We start from the raw sequence: 20,667 nt of genomic DNA on the forward strand, positions 1-20,667 counted from the left end.
ATCTCACTGACCCTGAGGGGATAACGCTTGCACGTACCCCGGGGGTGACGACCCTAGCGGAGGGATACCTCTTTTTCAGCCAAGGAACGTCTGAGACAAGCGGAGGGGGACAGGAAGGATAGAACCGCTGCCGATCTTTAAGGGAAGGAGGGGGGCTGCCGGCTCCGCGGCAGGGAGCGCTGAAGCAGGGAGGAGGAGAACACCCGCTGCTGGCGAGGGGGGCAGAGGGGGGCCCTCGGCCCCCTTTGGGGGTGAAGTAGTCCCCGGCCTCCCCTTACGCCGCCGGAGGGGTACGGTAGCGGAGGCAGACGGCGCACTGATCGGTGCTGCGGCTTCAGCTGATAATTGAAGGGAAGAGGCGCCGGGCAGGACAGAAAAGGAGCCAAGGCTACCGGGGAGGCACGGAGTGCTTTTGCGGAGGCCGCGTCGGGACAAACTAGGTACTGTGCGAAGGAGGGAGGAGTGGGGAGAAGACAACAACGGGCGGGGGCGATTTATTTTTTTCTAGGTGACGCTTTTTGTTGGGAGTAGAAGGTCCCTCCTTTTCCTTCGTTTCCCTGCCTGCTTTTGACCGAGGGCCGAAGCGGGGGGGATGGGTGGCAGGAAGGGCCTGGTTCGCGGAGCCTGACAGAGGAGGCGGCTTGGGGCGAGGGAGTCCCGGGCCGGGGAGGGGAAGACGGGCAGAGGGGGGGGGGAGAGTTGGCTGTCTCACGGGTCGAGGCCTTTCGCAGGTATGAGGAAGTAATCGCCCGGAAAGAAGGTGCTTTTTTATACTGAGGTGGGGAAAAGTCCCAGGGGTCAAGGGGTTCCCCCCAAAGCGAAGAAGTGACGAAAGGGAAGCCAGGGTGGCAGAAATGGAGCTGCTTAAAATGGCCAAGCGGTAGGGTGAAGCTTATCGTGATTCAGCCGTTCCCTTTCTTTCTTTTCCTGTCTTTCTTCTTGCTAGCTTTGATGTATTTAAAGGGGTGAGTGAATTTGAAGGCCCCTGTTCCAACGGTACCGAAAACTGACTTTTGGCTCCTTTCTGCGGTTTGGGTCTATCCTAACCCCTTTGCCTACTTTGCTTTCTCTCTCTCTCTCTCTCTTCTCCCCCCCCCCCGCCCCAGTAAAGATTGCCTTTATGGTTTTGTGTGGCAGTTAGATACAAAAGGACAGCTTTAATGTTTATCCTGAATCCGATTTGCATTTCGCTGTGCCTCTTTTCTCCTCAGGCTAATCACTATTCCCCCCTCCCCCCCTCCTCTCTTATTTATTTTTTCTTGGATGCTGTTATTGAACCCCCTTGAATACACTTAGGAGAAGCAAGGGGGGAAAAAAACCCCCTTCCCAACCAGACGATAACACTTCTTTTTTTTAAAAAAAAAAGAAAAAAGCTAAATTATCAGTTGCTTTAACGCTGACCTGGATTGTTGGGGCCGAAAACAGGGAAAAATCATATTGTGTAGTTGTGGGGTGGGGGAGAATGATCGTTAATAGATTCCCTTAGGTGTTGAATCCTAATCCTGGAGCAGATTGTTTTCACCCTGTAATTTTAGAGCTGGTTTGTGTTCCTGGTATATTCGAGAAGAAACTAGCCTACCTTGTGGTTTGTTTGCATAACGCGTCGTATTTAGCTATTCACATTCTTCACCCCCTTCCTGCCCGCCGAGCAACTTGAGCTTCTGCCGACTAGTACCGGGCTAACAGTCAAACTGATCTCGAGGCGTTTGCCAGCCTTGCAGGCCGGGCTGCCTGCTGTACAACTTTTATTGTTCCTTTCTCCTAATGGGCAGCCTTGTCGCGGTGGGGGTGTCCTTCCTAGTGGGTTTAAAAGACACCAGGAATTTGAAAAAGTTTACATTAGGAACAAGAAAACATTAAGGCGGGGAGAGTGGAAAGTTTTGTCAAGAGCTTTACGAAAGAAACATCGATGTGTGGAACAAAGGTTCTGTCTGTATTACAGAGGCCTACATAACTAGGCCTGACTATGTCGCATTTACCGAGAAAAGAAATGAGAGCTTGGCATTGGATACAGTAAATGTGTTCAGTGTCTGGAACGCATTTCAGAAATATTTCTAGAATTCGTTAAGACTTAATTTCAGGATTGCTTTGTCAGTATACCTCTGATCTAATAATTTCACGGACAATTCCTTACTTTTAAGCTTTGCGTTAGCCCAGTTAATTAACCTAAGCATTGAATTGATACAGCTTTAAAGCCACATCTCATTACTCTTGACCAAGCCATTTCCTTATTTTACAATGGCTTTATTACAAGAGTTGGTATTAGATCTGTGAAAGGTTATGAAATAAATAGATTTTGTTCTTTGTTTTGCCTGATCCTGTATTCCATAAATAAGGTCTTAACCAAATGATGACATGTTTACAGTCTGCCTGCATGTTAACAGAAATGTTGGGAGGAGGTGAAGTTTTATTGTCCAGCAAAATCAATTTTTCAAAACTTTTGAAATTTTAAATGTTAACTATTAAGTTTTCATAAATTGAATTCAATATATCAATGTACGTTTCTATTCAAGTTTATTAATAACTTAATATTAATTGATGTCATTCTTACTGAATACTGATTAGGGCTGGAATTTGATGTATTTGAGAATATGCTGTATTAAAACTGAATTAGGTTTGGGCTGTAATCTCTTTGTTAAAAGTTTTAAAATCATAAGCACCCTTGGATCAAATAGTTTAAAGAAAAGAAAAACTTAAATGATAAAAGGGAGTGTATGTTTGAGGCATTTAAAAAAGGTGGTCTTTATCCTAACCACTTAGTATACAGTAGCCTTGTACTTACAGGTGCTGTTCTACTACTAGTTATGTTTGAAAATTTCCTGTACTTTTTGGGGGAGTGGGGGGATGTCCCATGCTGACATTTTTATTATTTTCCTCTATATTGTTGACAGATAAACACATTGGATAGAGGCTACACTGAATAAGAATAGTACCTAGACAAAAGGCTATACTTCTGTTGACTGGCTGGCTCTTCCCAAGTATAGGAACTGCATTCACAATCAAATAAGAAATAGAAAAATAGTTTCAGTAAATGTATGATATCAGCAAAGCATTGGGAATGCTGATGTGGTCGAAAAGATGGAGATAAGAAAGGTAAAGCCTAATAGAAACTGTTAGATACAGGATAGTTGAAAACTATAAAGGATTAGTAACATTTTGTTACACTTGTCGTGAATTATGTGTGTGTTCTTAGTATTAAATGGATTTAGTATAGTAGATTCTGATTTTGGATATACGGAAATATTTTGGAGGCTTTGTTATCTTGCTTTATGGATATGATGCTGGCACCTAGGAACTGAAAATACTTTTCAGTTGAGAATATTTATCTGATTTATGCTTTGTACTGTTTAAAAGGCATGTCTGAGAACACCAGATTGTGTCAGAGGAAAAGAAGACAGTGTAAACAGGTTACTTATATACATCTGTAATTTCTCTCTCTCTTTATACTTGAAGTAATAGAATACTCTGAAATAAATAACTTCCATTAAGGCCCTTGCGTTCAAAAATGTAAATGGAAAGATCATTCTCATAAACAAAACCTCCTGTTTCTTCAGTTAACTGAAGATGTTTAGCATAGCACTCAACTGATTTGAAGATACCTGACTGAAGGAATTATTAAAATGGAGATACTGAAAATTTTTAATGAATAATGTAAAGTTATGGGCACTTAGGATGTAAGAACATCCTACATAATACAAAAACCTAATACCATCCTGAGATTGTATTTGTCTGCATTTACAATATTTTCAACTTTATTTAAAGTTTTAGCTATATTGTATTCTTTTCCTGGTCAGGTAAACTTGACATTTCTGCTTCCTGTGAAATTTTGATCCAATAATTCTGTGAGTGAAATGGTTGATGTTAGTAATATTAGACGCTTTGGCGTGTTCTTTCCAAACTATTGCTGCCAGGAATCTTATTTCTTTTATTCCTATTTTTGCAGTAAAAACAACCCCCCAAACAGTTGTGTGGTAGACATGTCTCAGCTGGTTTTCCTTGAGCTAGTGGCTTTTATATGTGTTGGGACTTTAGTTCCCAGAATCAGCCTAGAAATTGTTGGTTAGAAATTCTGGGGCTGCAGTCCCAACACACCTGGAATATGTGAGATTGAAGAAAGTTTGCCTAAGTCAATTTAGACTTAATTTAAAACTTCTTCAGTATTGTTAATATAATGCACATAGCCATATATTTAAATTATTTATATTAGTTCTAAATCTCTCATATCTTAATATTAAATCTTATAATGAAGATTTATTATAATAAATCTTATAATAAAATTTGAAATTGTGTTTCTAAAATAGTCTTTATTGCCACAACTGTAAGTCTCAGTGAGAATTAATAGAACAGTATCTGCTACTTTAGCATCTTTTAATTGAATTCAAATAATTATTAAAATACCAAGAGTAAAATATCTAGCTAATTTTATCTGATTTCAGAAAATTAAGCTGCATTAGATCAGGTTAATATTTTGTTGGGAGGCCACTTAGGAAATAGAGCCTGAAAAGTTAAAAAAATATCCCAGAAGAGGGCAGTGGCAAACAACTTCCATATTGTTTCCAAGAAAATTACACATGATTTGTTCATGAATTACCAGGAATTCAGTTCTATTCAAACTAAATTTTTTAATTGAAGTAAAACTTTTTATTTTGCCTTTATAAGAACAACATTTCTGAAGGCTGCTTCAGTCCTAGGCTCTAGGAAATAGTTTGATATGCCGGGTTCCTATTCTTTTATCATCCTTGAATGGCCACTTTGTTTTCCTCTAGTTGGAGAGAGGACTCATTCTACATGAATTACTGGTGAGCCATTGAAGTGTGTGTATGACTAGGTAAGAAACTTTGACATAAATTATAAAATGGATTCAGGTTCAGCCAGGGCACAAAAACTTTCAATTAAATGTGAGTGAATCAGGTATGAAAATTGTAGCATCTATAGGTGATATTGATGTTACTGAATATCAGCAACAATTATTGTTTCATTGTCAAACAGTTATCAGCCATCTCAGGTAAACCAGACGGGAAACAAAACTAGATGAGCTAATTCTATTTTATTGTAAGAGTACTTTAATAGAGTCTTGCAAGTCTGAAGGTACAAATTTCTGGCTATCACTTTTAATTGTCATATCAATTGAGGCGGGTCTTTCCTAAGTTTCTTTCTCTGAGGCACTGAAGGTTCCTTCCTCTCTTGTCTGATTGTTTTCTAGGCAGCATCTCCTCCCCTAGTTTCCCAAGGTCATCCACTCATTACATTGCTTCTGTAGTTTGTCTATCCCTTTTCAGTGACTTCACATTGGTTGAATGTCAATACTTAGTGTTTGTGATGATACAGCTATGATTTAACATTTGATCAGGAATAACGATTAGTGCTCTATTTTAGTATAGAAAATGCAGAACTGAGGCCTGTGGGGGGTACATATGGTCCTCCAAGTTATTTTCTGTGGTTTAAAATAATACTTAGGGGAAGCTGAGGCTGCTAAAGCAATGCAAGAATATTTTGTGCTGGATAAATATGCAGACTGATCCTAGGAAACACTTCCAGAAGAGAGGATTGGTATGTTGGTGATGACCTGGCGCTTTGTCTCAACAACAGTGGGGTTGCACAGTTGGCTCTCATATTATTATCGGGGCCTTTTGGGAACCTTCACCTATGCTGCTTGGCAGGAGCATTGTAGAACAACGCTTGGGCAAGGAGACCAAGTCTTCCTAAGGGGAGGAATGAAAAAGATGGTTGAAGAGTAAGACTGGATCTGGCTGCATTACCATGAAATTTCTCTCCTTTGCAAGGAGTGGGAAGGCAGCAAGCAAGCAAAATATCTCTGCCAGGCAATTCAAAAACAGACTCTGACAGGCTAGGGAGAGAAGAATAGAAAATGTAAATGAGAAAAAAAACTGAAAGAAAGGGGACCTTTCTGCTTAGAAAAGTTGGATTTGGGCAGGTTTAAATGGGTTTTCTAGATTAGGGGATACTAATTTGAAATTAAAAAAAAAACCTCAACATGCTGACTACTAAAAACCAAATATTGATATTCCACTTAATGAAATGTTTCTTCTTTGCAACTGCGTTTCACAATAAAAATTTTAAACTAATACATATATGTTTAATGGCACGCTATGGTGAGCTTTTTTTTTCATTGTTAGCTTAACTAGGCAGTTTTGCATCAATGTTTGAAAAGAATATTGTGTTGTGGCCATTAAGCTAATGTTAGAGTCCTCATGAATCACTAGTGACTCTTTGAGTTTGTGGAAAAAGTATTTGGACTTGTTTGCCTTTAGCAAAACTTGAGATTTGTTCATTCAGTATTTCCCAGCCTAGAATTCATGTGGATGCAGCATACTGCATGACTTATCTATATTGGTTTGGTCTGCTGAGGAGTACATTATTTGATTTTATCCATTTATCTTAAACAGTGCAAATTACATAAGATCTCTTGACTAATTTACTGGGGCTGTAATCTTGTAAAAAATAACTTTTGTGCAACTCTAAGCTTGCTCCCCGTAATAGTTGGTAGTTTTAATTTAGCCAAGTATGATGTTTTAATGAATAATACAGAATAAATTGAGTATTTGAACATAAACTATTCTGGTTTGTGAAGTACCCTTAATAGCAAGAATCCACAAATAAATTCCTTTAATGGGAAGCAGTGCTGTCTTTTAGGGCACTGGAATGTTTGATGAAAAAACTTCTACTTACAGTTCATCCAGATACTTCTTAATATTTTATAGTATCCTGCATGATCTCTTAGGAGGGGTATGCAGACGAGGTTAGAATTGGTCAAATAGCACTTAGGAAGAGAGAGAAGTTTAAGATTGTGATTGGTAGAAAACTATAAAGTGTTGTTTTCCTAATCATTGTACTGATTAGTTTTGTACTGAGATAAATATATGACTCCAGATGAAATCTTAGTTATATTTCCTTCTCTATTGCAGTTCAGTTTTCATTTATTTATTATATTTATACACTGCCCATCTTGCCTGGATGCAACTCTAGGCAGCCTGCAATCATAACCCCCCCATGAAACATTAAAACAATAAATAGTAACATTAAATGTGGCTTAATATCGACAAATATGGGAAAGAAGGGAACAAGATGCATATGGGGAGGAGATGGGGGTCTTAGTTTATTAACCACCTTCAGAATGACATACCCCATTTAGAACCCAGGCCAGTTGGCAGAGCCAGGTCTCTAGGCTCTCTTGGAAGGCCACAAGGGTGGCTATGGATCTAACCTCGGGGTATGTTGTTCCAGAGGACAGGAGCTATGGAAGAAAAGGCTCTTCTTCTGGACCTCACTAGCTGATAAACAGGTTTACAAAGATTGTTAGAGAAGAGCCCTTTTCTTATCACATCAAATGCAGTACATGATAATTAGAATTTCTAAATATGTATTTAATCTTTTTAAGAAGACTATCAACAGTGATTATATGATCCTGAACATTTACAGAAGACAGAACATTTACAGACTTTTGCAGTAGTCTACACTAGAGATTGAAATCTCTTGTCCATTGTTGGATATCTAACCTGTTAGCTAGTATGAAATTGTTCCACAGATACAGAAGATAGACACTGGACTGAAGGGAAGAACTTGATCTTTACATTAGATGAGCTTGTTAATATGCCATTTAGAACATCAGAGCATATGAATGCATCCCTGTAAAAACCTGATAGTGACTTTCATAGTCATTTTAAGGAGGAGAGCTATATGGAGGAATGCAGAGTTCATACTTTGGTTTTCTTGTTAAAGTATATATTATGTGTATTATTAATATGGTATAACATTCTGACTATATGATTAGTGATATTATGAAAATTGTGTATTCTCAAACTTCTTTCTGAACATATGAATCCAAAGATAAAGGTACTGGAAGCTAAGCCATATGATTTAAATTTGGAATGAATAGAACAGACATGTCAAACTCGTGACGTCATGTGACTTCGGACAACATATTGGAGCTTTTTCACCATTGCTGACAATGGGGTGGGCGTGGCTTCCCGGTGACGCATCTGGCCCGCAGGCCGGCAGTTTGACACCCCTGGAATAGAACATTGGATCTCTAGAGAAAGTTGTAAACTAGAAAGAACACATCCTTGAATGAAGTAGATAAAAGTGAATTCTCCAGTCCTCTTCTCAGATAAAGAGCTTCACTATTTCTATTGAAATTGGAGGATACCATGCTGTAATTTATAAATTTATTAAGTAAATATTTATAAATTGTAATTGATTTTTAATTGTTATGAGCCTTTGACATTTGGTGGCATACAAATGTAATTTATTATTATTGTTATTATTGGTTAATCTTCAGTTTGATTCACTGTTTGGGACTGGTAAAAATTCAAAACTTAAGTTATGGCATGATATGATTACTTTTTCTATAGTTTATCCATAAACTTTCAGTAGTGCAATACATTTTCATGGTGATATAAGAATAGGGGATATGCTTTCAAACACTTGCAGATAAAAGGAGGTAGCAGAATTTAGAACAGTAAAGGGGCCATAATGCAGATTCTATCCATTATCAAATGCATACTCTTCAGTAACTTGTAACAAAAACAAGTAAGTTGAGGTTTTCCAGGACTTGTTTGTCCTAAACATTAAACTCAGTCATCCTGTGTGGCCTGAACTACTTATAGTCACTCCTGGATTTCAGTTTGTGTGTGAATTTTATGACAAAGTATGCTTTTTGTCGGTGAAGACTAATGCATCATTTGTGGTACCTTCTTGACAGAATCGTTCCTTGGTAATGCTTGGTTTAGTAGAACTCTGCATAGCTTCCTTTTTGATTAGAAGTGATGACTCAATATGCGTAGTTGCACAAATGCAGCTTCTACCTGTGGCTCATTAAAATAGCCATGCCCTTTCTAGGAATATGCAACTACTGTATGAGATGTGAAGTCCTAAAATGTGTGTTTCTGAAACACTTTTCCAGTCCAGATCCAAAGTATTGCCTGGTTTTATTAAAATACATTCTTGTTTGATGTAAATTGAATATATGTTCTGACTGTATATCATACAAATCAATTTTAAGCAAGACTTTTTTCAGATTAATTTTCATGAAATTAGATATGGATAACTTGTAGGGCATGGCTTCTGAATTTTCCCCCGGCCTGTTTGAGCAGTGAGCATAAGGTTTTTTGAACATTAGGGAGGGTCTAATTGGACATATGTATGTTGTGTTTATCTATTTGTCTGTTTGGAGAAATCTTTTTTGAAATGTTTTTATTCCTAGCCATCGGACATATCTAGCCCATCCTTAAACTCAGTCTTTATTTTACAGACTTTTCCCACCATACTAAATTTGGTCCCACAATGATTTTGGCAGTTATCCTGCTGATGGGCAGACAGACAGGCAAATAAATGGAGCTTTAAGCCTCTTTATGTAATTTCTTTCCATGAAAGAATAAAAATAGAATATAGCTTTTAGCACTGTGTAAGCAGATATATATACAACTTCAGTCTTAGGAACTGAACCAGTTTTAGTTCAATTAATTGTTGTAAATGTTTAAAAGAGTAATGTGCTTGCATTATGTGCTTGCAGGATAGCCATCATTAGTTTCAAATTGTACTAATTTGTTCTATCTGGCTTGCTTTAACATATGATAAATTGAATATAATTCTAGTAAAAACATACACATTTTTTAAAAAAAATTAAAGGTAAAAGTAATGCCAGGAATTTAACCTGGTGACTTCCATAAGAGGTCAATTCGTCCTTCAGGTATCTCTCTTATTTAGAATTTGGAAAACCAAAACAAACTTTCTTCCTTTTTTGGTTTTCAACTTATTCCTAATTTTGGATTAATTATTTCAGAGAAGAAGCTACTATTGTTAAAAATGGAATTATTTCAGTGATTTATGAAGCCTTGTGTTAAAATAGAGCTTTGGTGGAGCAGTGGGCTAATGCCTCCTTAAGTAACACCAGCTGCCTGCAATTAGCGCAGGTTCGCATCCCACCAGGCTCAAGGTTGACTCAGCCTTCCATCCTTCCGAGGTAGGTAAAATGAGGACCCAGATTGTTGGGGGCGATAAGCTGACTTTGTAATAATGCCGCTGGGGGAGGGGAAAGCCCTAATAAGCAGGCATATACATAGAATGAAGGCTATTGCTAATCACATTGATTTGTGCTTAGATTGTAAACTGCCCTGAGTCTTCGGAGAAGGGCGGGATATAAATGGGATAAAAAAAATATCTTCCATCATCTTACTCATGTGATTTTATTTCAAACCTCATTAGCAAATATTTATTTCTTGAGCATCTTGCGTTTTGCCCTGAAAGTTGTTATAGCTAATATAGACAATGATGAATGCTTGGGTGCCTGTGCCATTGCTAACTCTTGTCCTAAATTGGGAAACATTTACTCTTTGGGGCAGAGTTGGGCTTCAGGGTCGACTAATCTAGAAAGCAGATTTCCTGATATTTCATTGACAACTGTGGCAGGCATCTTCAGAGGCAAAGTGGTAATGTATGTTAGTGAAGGAAAAAAACTGGATGCTTTTTATCAATTTTTTAAACTGAGTTCAAATGAATTTAAAATATAACTCCGTATTCAGCTGTGTTGTGTGTGTATTATTAGTATCACAAATTAAAAACAGGAAAAAGATTGAAAACATAATTCAGATAAAAATTTGAAATATTTAGTTGAAATTACAATTTAGAAAATATGTACTACTTTTTCCTAAATATATTTTGCATAATGTACATTGTTCATATAGTACGGTAATTATAGCTGAATCTTAATTCAGATTTTCCTCAAATTCAGTTCAGGACTGAGAATAACATAGGGATAGGCATTTTTTGCATATTTTCTTAAATACCTTCTGTTTCAGAGGTCTGAGTAAAATATTGGTTTAATTGATTTAATCATCTAATTTAGAGAACTTGATCGTATCCTGATACCTCCTGAAACTTCTGAGACATATTGGTGGTATCTTCATATTGCATTTTATACTATAATATTCTTCTGTATTTTGATTATTGAGAATGGAAGGAAGACTCAGAGGGAAAGAGCTAGTCCCTTGAAATAACTTTCCTTTTCCCAAACGAAAGACCTTATTACCCTCTGAAAGCTTGCTAATTTAAAGTGTGTACATTTGATTAAATTCTGAAACATGAGCTACATGGACCTTGACATAAAATTGTGTTAGCATCTACCTTAATTTTATCTAAATGGCTAAAATGAAAGATTGTTGAAATTATTGTATATATGCACATGCATATAAATGATATGCATACTATTGTTCTGATTGCAGAAGAACAATAGGGGAAGGGGAAAATATGTACAAAGATGTTCCTTGTTCTGAATGAGTGACCTTTATGTTGATAAGTACTATTTGATTCCCTGCATATAAAATGTGCTCATTTAGATGAGCCCCTGTTGGTGTCCAACAAAGGAAAAAGAAAAAATGTATATATTTTTTAAAACCATAATTTATAACTCTTTCACAACTGACCATTTATAAACTGTGGAAAAATTAAGACACGTAGAAAGGATAGGCTATGAAAAAAAATTACAGATAGCTATTATATGCTGTTGTACTAAAGAAGTTTTAAATGCAGTTAAGAAAACCTAAGCATTTATGTTTTAAAAAAACCTCTTGCTTTTTGCATACTTTACCATTATGGTTTATCATAATAAAATAAATTATTTTCATAATAAAATATTTATTAATGAAAATAAATCATGATTATATCTTGGCGCAGATAATGTATGAACCTAGTTTTCCCATGAGAAAAACATTGAACATGTGACAGAAAACACAGTAGCTGATTAGTTGTGATTTGCCAGTCCTCTTCTTCAGCTGATAATGTCAGCAATCTTTATGCTGGCTAGCTATCATTTCCTATCTTTATGCTGGCTGGTTGGCTGAGACTCTTATCACCCAATCCTTTTCATTAAAAACCAAACAAAACACTGAGCCACCAGCACTTATTATTTTATTTACAAGAATAGTTATGGGGCTTCTATGGAATTCAAGGCAATTTGTAAGTGGAGATAATAATGGAGGCTAGTGTTTTGATCAGTAATTTTCTATCTTTTTAATCTCATTCCAAATTGAAATATTTCAAACTCTGAGAGTAGGAGAGGGGACTAGCAAGGTAGGACATTGTTGCCCATGGGCAATAATGTTTGGACTCTTATAAAAAGTGAATATTTTCTGGAAACTAAAATCATGTATATTGTTTAAAGGGAAATGCTGCTGATGAAAGACTTAGTGATACACTAGGGAAAGTCCATTGTTGTATGCTTAGTGTTTTGAAATCATGTACTATACTGAGCCATTATTGAAGCACTTCTGTAATGTTTCGCTATTTAGATTTTGGCTTCATTTGCAGATTAGAAAGTTTTTGTAATTAGAAAATAATCTTTGTCTTAAGGATAGATTTTCACACTTTTGTAGTAACTGCACATGTTTTTAAGCACATAATAAATATTCTGCAATTTGTGAAGAAGGGTGTAGTACAGGTAGTCCTTGCCCTACAACCATTTGTTTATGACATGTTCAAAGTTACAGCATCACTGAAAAAAGTAATTTACAAGTGGTCCTCCTAATTACAATCATTTGCTTAATAACAAAAAAGGTATAAAATTGGGTGCTTAGCAGCAGACATTCTGTCCCAATTGTCGTAAGTTGAAGATTACTGTATATACATGAATGGAGTGGGCCATGTATTGTGAATTCAGCAGAGTAGAGCACTACTTGTGGTCATCCACAGATGGAGATAGGACAAATGAGAAAACATGCAAGATAATTTCATCCCCAAAATCCTGCAATTTCTGTTCTGATTTCTGCTGCAACAATATAAAAGCAATGTTTGTGTAATGATGACACAAAGTATGTTATCATTTTGTTATAATTATGGTTTGCTGCAGACTCTGTTAGCCCTAGCTACTTCAAAGGAATTACAAAGTTGATTACTGTACTTCTTAGTAGTTAGATAAAATGCACATAAAGGTCCTCAAGTTGCAGCCACTCATTTAATGACCATTCAAAGATACAGTGGCACTGAATAAGAAGCGCTTGTGACTGGTCCACAAATTTGTGATTATTGCAGCACCCCCACAGTAATGTGATCGTGCCCAGCTTGTGCTGACAGGGCAGTTAGCCACAATCATGTGATAGTTATTTCCAATGTTTTCTGCTGGCTTCTTATGAACGAAGCCAATGGAGAAGCCAGTGGGAAGTTGTAAGTTGCTTTCACTCCCTTCCCTTTTCCACTTGCCCATGTTCCTTAGCACTTGCCTGCAGCATCTGTGCAAATACCCCGCTCTTAAGTGCCTGCCTGTAGTTGCTCACTTGCACATCTGTACCCGCCCTGGAACGCCTGTCCACGACACTCCATAGTACTTGAACCCACCAGCTTCCTTGTCTTGGACTCCTGGCTCCTCATGCTTAATGGCCCATATAGTCCTGGGGTTAAACAGCAACCAACTGCGGGTTTGTGCATTGCTAAGCAATGCATTTATATGACATTGCTTGCCTACAGAAATTCCTGGAACAATTATCACTGTAACCCAAGGATTAGTTGTATGCTGTCATTTCCTGTAATGGGGTACGTGAATGACCTTGGGGAAAGAAGAGAAGAAATTCTGCCTAGGAAACAGACAAGAGAGGCAGGAGCCCTCAATGGCTTAATGGTCAGAAAGAGAAGCTTGGGAAGAATTCTGTACCTTCTAATGAATCAATGTTAAAAATCACAGTGGGAAGTTTGTACCTTCAGATCTGCAAGATTTCGTTAATGTAGCCTTACAATAATGTAGGATTCATCTAATCCCGCTTCCTGTCTGGTTTATATGGGAGGGCTGAAATTTCATCTAGAAAATGTATAATCTCGAATGATGATTGAGCTCAGCCTTCTGATTTTCTGAAGGGTGTACAGTGACAGTAATACATCAAAAAGGGTGAAACCTTTAAAAAAACATTTGAGTATGGTTACAATAATAGATTGCCCCCCCATGGCCCTAATATTTGTTGAAGTTCAGCTGTGAGTTAAATTTTAGAATGTGGTCTGCAGTGTCCCTCAGTCCCATTCCTGGGGGCGGGAGATCTCTCTGCCTCACTTATTTCCATAGCTTGCTTCTGGTTCACTAGTTTGTTTTTACTTGACATATTGAAAGTGGGATTCTTTCACTCAGGTAATTCACTCTAGAAGCCACAAGTGCAGCATTTCTGTCTCATTTTAGATTAAAAACCAAACAAAAATAAAATTATAATAAAATACCCCATTCAAATGTTTGAGAATAGTTTGAGAGCAGAGTAGGTTTGCAGGAATCCAAGTTTCATCTGATTTATTTTCTTTGTGGCAAGATTCCAATATGTTTACTACAGGTAGTCCTCACTTAATGTCCATTCAGTTAAATAGTTAAAATTATGGCACTGAATGAATGGACTTATGGCCTATACCTGAACATTATGGCCATTGTGCCCCCACACTCATGTGATTGTGATCTGGTTGTTTGGCATCTTATGATCAGTTACCAAATGCCCTGCAATCGCATGTGCAATCTTCCCTGCTGGCTTCTGCAGAAAGTTAACGAGAAAGCCATTAGGGAAGGTTGCAAGCCACAGGTGTCTACCCAGAGGAGTCGCTCTGGTTCATGAAGGCTGGCTGCAAAAGGCTGTGATGAAATCCAAGCAGCAAATCTTGCTTGGATTTTGGGGGTGACTTTTTCCACCTAGCCTCCTTGAGAGCAAAAGTACTGCTTGGCTCTGTGCAAGGTGAAATCAATCTATCAAGCAGCACTTTCACTCTCAAAGATGGCCAGATGAGAGAGAATGACTAGTTTCAGGCGCATGTCTGCTATGTAAATTATAGCTGATTTTTAACTGTTTTTTAATGGAGCAGTCCAGATGGATAACTACATGGTTTGTAGGAGAGTTGATGAACTTGATTTGCAAGTAAGTAGAGAGTCCTTGACTTACACCGGTTGCTTAGCAACTATATGAAATTACAATGGACTCCCCAAAAGGTACTTATCATTAGTTCTGAAGTTCTAACAACTGCCCCTCCCTTCCCGCATCCATGTGTCCGGAATTTGGGTGCTCAGCAACTGGCCCATATTTAGGGTTGTTTCCGGTATCTCATGGTCATGTGTCTATGATTCACAACATTTTTTCTTTGTACACACCATAAACTATCACTTGGAATGATGTTTGTCTATGTGCTTCTATACTCTGTTTAAGAATATTTCTTATTTTCATAGGCAAAATGGGTTGGGTGACTGTGTTTCACATACAACAGATGTCTAAATATTAAATAGCATAATTAACATAATATTCAGAAAGAATTCTTTGCTTTAAAATTCCATAAACATCATTATTAAAAAAATATGAGTTCTTTATTATCATTTTTTTCTTTCAATAGTAGACAGTTGTAGGGGAGTTTGCATTTTCTACTAATTGACCTAGTTAGCCAATTAAAAGTAATCTTAATATGATATATCCTGTCAAATCTGTTTATACTATGATATTGGGAGTATTTCAGCAAATAATTCTTACCTCTTGATTAATATCTATTTGGCTCTTCCTATAAATGAAATATCTTCTCTCTTTTCAGTGCATTGTGATAGGTCATTATTGGACTGTCTGATAGGCCATTATTAGACTAAAATGGACTATTGGTCCATTTTTTATGATATAACTTTCATTGGATAATATTGCAAGAAAATAGTGCTCCTGCATAGTTTTTTGCAGCTTAAAAATAAGAAAATACTGATATTTAATCTTGAATTTTATTTACTCTTTTTGTATCCCAGCTGTTTATTCATTGTGTTAACTTAGGATCAATTTAATTTGTGCATTTAAAAAACACCAGTATTGTCTATTCATAAACATAAACTCTCAGATTATGTTTCATAATGAAATATCTAACACAATAATTTGGAAAAATAGAAATGATTCTAGTAGGTAATTGAGAGGTAATTTAAACATTTCATAAAATCAGTTATTGAATGAAACAGTTACAATGCTTGATTCTCTATTTTGTAAAACTGAGGTGTTAAAATAACCTTTAACAAAAAATGGAAACATAGCAAGAACAAAACAACATATAGTAAGTTTCATGGTTTTACTATTTAAGCCTTTTTTTTGCTATACAGTAGAATGTGTCAGCCCACAAACAGACAATTTTGTTGGTGAATGTCCTATATTTTGATTAAATAAAAATGTTTGTTTTATTTTTCAGTGAATGGTAGTGTCTAGAAAGGGTATGTCCCTTCAGGAGAGAGGTGCCAATGTCCAACCGGCCTAATAACAGTCCAGGGGGGTCACTGCGACGTTCACGAAGGAACACTGTCGGGGCCCAATCACAAGACGACGCAGTAGGAGGAAGGTATGCTAATTTCTTCAAATTTATCAAAAGTCAGCATAATTTATTGTACAAAAGAAGCTGTGATGTCTTTTAAATATAAACTGGGGTTTGAATGTAGTAATTAATATTTTTGATATTTTTGAATACATTGTTAACGACTAAAATGACAGGAAATTACGTAACTTTCTCCTAAGCACTAATTAAAAGAGCTCATTATTGATATTACTATCTGAATAGTAACAGTAACAGCAAATACGAATCACACAGAATAACTACAAAGAACAATTTTAAATAATGTGCTATATTTTAAAGGAGAAGTGTACAAATATGGTTATACATACCAGAATGAAATAATGTTTTCCCATTAAGATAGCGGAAACCAGTAGCACTGTAAAAGACAAGATCCCACTGATACTAGTAGTTAGTGTAGTCAGGTTTTAATTGAACAGTTGGTTTGGGGGCTGGAAAACTTTTCCAGTAAACTGAAGAACCTATCACAGTGTCTTGGGTAGTCTCCCACCCTTCTAGATAAACTTCTGATAAGAGTTATGATTGGCAGATAGTTTTCTGTCAGGTGATGACATTGGGAAAAGGAAAATCAGTGGTTGTGTTTAATAAACTCTAAATAATCTGATTTCAGGATACTATTATCCTGAAGTGGAACAATGGCTATGGTGGGAAGATATGACTTGGCATTAGGGACAGGACATTTATTTTGCTTTAGTTTTCTGCTGGCTGAAGGATGTATGGACAATCTTTAATTTAGGTGTGAGAAAATGGCAGTGTCTGCATCTCTTACCTAGCAGAAATTCATAATGAGTTTCAGAACTTTTTCTCTTTTTTTACTATTTAAATACCACTTAATGTTAATATCTATATAACATACTTAGCAATTTCTACTGATACTCTATTTAGTAAGTGTGTTGAAGGGTTTAAATAGTATGCAAGTTGTGTTTTAAAAAGGGAGTCATATAGCTAAGATTATTAGAACTGTAGCAATAAGATGAATTTGAGCTACTGTAGATTTGATCTACTGTAAGTGGCCATTCTGGTGGTCAATTTACTTTGGGTTTAAAGAAGCTTAAAATAGTACCTCCCTAGAACTGTATCTTAAACAGAAATATAACTTAGGTGTGTGCTTGTGAAATAACACCGTCATTGTCTGGAGCAAGATTTATTAAAGAATTAAAATTGTTGTAACATTCACTCTAAATAAGATTTTGGTTTCAGTATTTTCTCAAAATTTATATCTGAAGAACAGTAGATTTTTAATAATTTTTCACTGGAAAAAATCATGTTTTCTGGATTTTTATGCAAAACACTTTTATGTTTTTTCCCCTCCCAGTTGTTTCAACATTACACCAATAATTTCCTCTTTACTAATGGTAGGATACTTGTTTACCTGGGGAAATTGAAGGATATCTAACAAACTAATCTCTAGGGTCATGTTTGAAGAAAATACATCATGAGTTGGAATGCAGTATTATCAAAGGATTAAGAGTAAATAAGTTTAAATTATAAAAAAACTAATATTGTTTCATGAGATGCAGTAAAATTCTGAGTATTTTGTAATAGCTACTTTCAGAGTAGAAATAGCTCACCTTTAAATTGTTTAGGGCAGGGGTGTCAAACTGCCGGCCTGTGGGCCGGTCGCGTCATCTGGAAGCCGTGCCCACCCCATTGCTGGCAGTGGCAAAACCGTCCTGATACGTTGCGCGACATCACATGACGTCGTGAGTTTGACATGTCTGGTTTAGGGAATACACATGCTTCATGGAAATACTTTTTGTAGATGCTGAATGATTACATATTACAGGTAGATTTCTGATAGTTGATAATCCTTAGTTTTCAATTTAAAGTAGCTATTTTCTACATAAAAATGTAGAAAATTTTATTCATTATAGCTGCAGGCTGTTTTTCTTTTTAATGCATTATACAGTAATGCTGTGTTCAGGTAGTCATCGCTGAACAATGGTAATTGAAATCAGCAAATTCAGTGCTAAGTGACGCGATCATATTGTGTGATGTCAGGTCACAGACTAACTTAAAATGCAGTTGCAGCAGTCTCAGTTGCTGTCATTAGGCGAATCTTATGCATTTACAATATACCATGGTTGTGGGATCACATTTGTGACCACCTAATGGCTTCTGTATTCACTTTGTTTGTTGGATATTGCCAGTGAAGGTTACAATTAGCAATTGTGGGACACTGAGACTGTCATAATTACAAGTCAATTGCCAAATCATGATTACCTGATTTTCAGCCCAAATCATTATTATGTGATCTTGTGGATGCTGTGATAGCTGCAACTATGAGGAGCAATCATAGGTGCTCTCATTCATCACCATCATAACTTTGAATGATCACTGAATGAGAGGTCACTGAACTACTGTATAAACATTTTTATGTTTGCACCAATCTCTTTTGGGTACAGTTTCCAGAATGCTATACCTGCCTTTTTTGAATCTGTAAGTTATTAACATTGAAATATTAAGAGGTAATAATTAAGTACTGTTTCTGCAGTCTAGAAAATATTTCTAACTTCAAAGTGAAATATCCCTATATTTGATATATAGTTAACAAGTAAGAAGCTCAGCTCTGTAAATTCATTGACATTTTGAATAAATTTATAAGTTCTCATTTCATTTTGTTGTCAGTAGTAAAGTACATACTAGTACATACAAATACACATATATTAAGTCAGTATTATAAAATCCGTAAATATCTGGAGAACACAGGCTGCATAATATTCAAACACAGGAAAAAACACAGTTAACCAGCACTATTTATTTATTTATTTATTTTATTTTATTTTATTAGTTTTATATACCGCCCTATTCCCGAAGGACTCAGGGCGGTTTACAGGGCAAAGTTAAAAGACAAAATAAGAGTTAAAATAGAATTAAAATAAGATTAAATAACAATTAGTAGCCCAAAGTTTAAAAATTTAAAAGTTTAAAAATTAAAACCCCTCAGTCCAGGCCAGATAAATCAAATAACCAAGTTTTTAGGTCCTGGTGAAACGAAAGAAGGTCGGGGGCGGTCCGGAGTTCCACAGGCAGATGGTTCCACAGGGCAGGCGCGCCCACAGAGAACGCACTTCCCCTGGGGATCACCCGTCAGCACTCCCTGACCGGTGGTACCCTAAGGAGGCCCTCCCTCTGGGAGCGCACAGGACGATGGGAAATTGATGCTGGCAGCAGGTGCTCTCTAAGATAATCCGGACCCATGCCATTTAGAGCTTTATAGGTCATCACCAGCACCTTGAATCTTACCCGGAGGGCAACCGGAAGCCAATGCAGCTCGCGGAGGAGAGGTGTTACATGGGAGTATCGGGAGACTCCCATCACGACTCGCGCGGCCATATTCTGCACCAGCTGAAGCCTCCGAGTGGTCCTCAAGGGCAGCCCCATGTAGAGAGCATTGCAGTAGTCTAACCGGGAGGTCACGAGCGCATGAGTGACTGTGCGTAGGGCATCTCGGTCCAGATAATTAAGCAAACAATCAACTAAGTAGAGAATGGAATATGGCTATCTAGTTGTATATAATTCATAGAAAGACTCTAAAAACTGAAAGTAAATATTGTTTGATGCCTGAATAAAAAGGAAAAACTATGCTAGGATTTTCTCAATTAATTTTATATAAAACCTCATGAATCCATAGAATTGGTATGATAATTCCCAGCAACTGTGATTTAGGGTATGCCTCTTGAGATTTAGTATTGTGCTATTGTTATCTCTCTGTCATTTACGAATGTATATAATTTCCTTTTTGTAAGCATGATATATTGAGAGGGCAAAGATCCAAAATTAATATAGCTAGAATCTTCTATTCTGCCATTGTTTGGGGTTATATTTTAATGCAAAAAGTGGTTTTTGAACAGATAAATGTTTTATTCATTATTCAAAGATCTTATTATAGATTTCTTTATTTATCTGTCATTTATATAGCCACCCATCGCACAAAATGTGACTGGGCAATAACATTAAGAAACCATCAATTGAGATTGATAGCAAATTGAGATGGAATATAGTCAGTTTGTTTATACAACTGTTCAGGATCATATATATGAAATAGATGGCTATGTACATTGGTTGGCTGGATGGCTGGATGTATAGATAATTAGTTGGAGTTGATTAGAAAGTAATAATTTTGGATTTATGGGCTGAGGTTTATTTGCATGGTGAATTACTAGGGATATTGTTAATAATATACAACAGAATGATAGCCTAATACGGGTAGTCCTCGACTTATGACCACAATTGGTAGCAGAATTTCTGTTACTAAGCAAAGCAGTTACGCAAGTTGTGCCCGATTTTACAACCTTTTTTTGCCACAGTTGTTAAGCGAGTCACTGCAGTTATTAA

At 36.8% G+C, this 20,667-nt stretch overlaps 1 protein-coding gene across 1 annotated transcript in view; it reads left to right on the plus strand.

The window, feature by feature from the left end:
• The first annotated feature begins 194 nt into the window (after window positions 1-194).
• TRIP12 (thyroid hormone receptor interactor 12) overlaps window positions 195-20,667 on the plus strand; it is a 93,660-nt gene continuing 73,187 nt past the window's right edge. The window contains 2 exon segments of the mRNA XM_081328906.1: window positions 195-440; window positions 16,174-16,320. Coding sequence (XP_081185032.1) covers window positions 16,223-16,320 — 98 coding nt within the window. The 5' untranslated portion in view covers window positions 195-440; window positions 16,174-16,222.

The sequence above is a fragment of the Vipera berus genome (genome assembly GCF_964194415.1).
Source record: "Vipera berus genome assembly, chromosome: 5".
NCBI classification, from domain to species: domain Eukaryota; kingdom Metazoa; phylum Chordata; class Lepidosauria; order Squamata; family Viperidae; genus Vipera; species Vipera berus.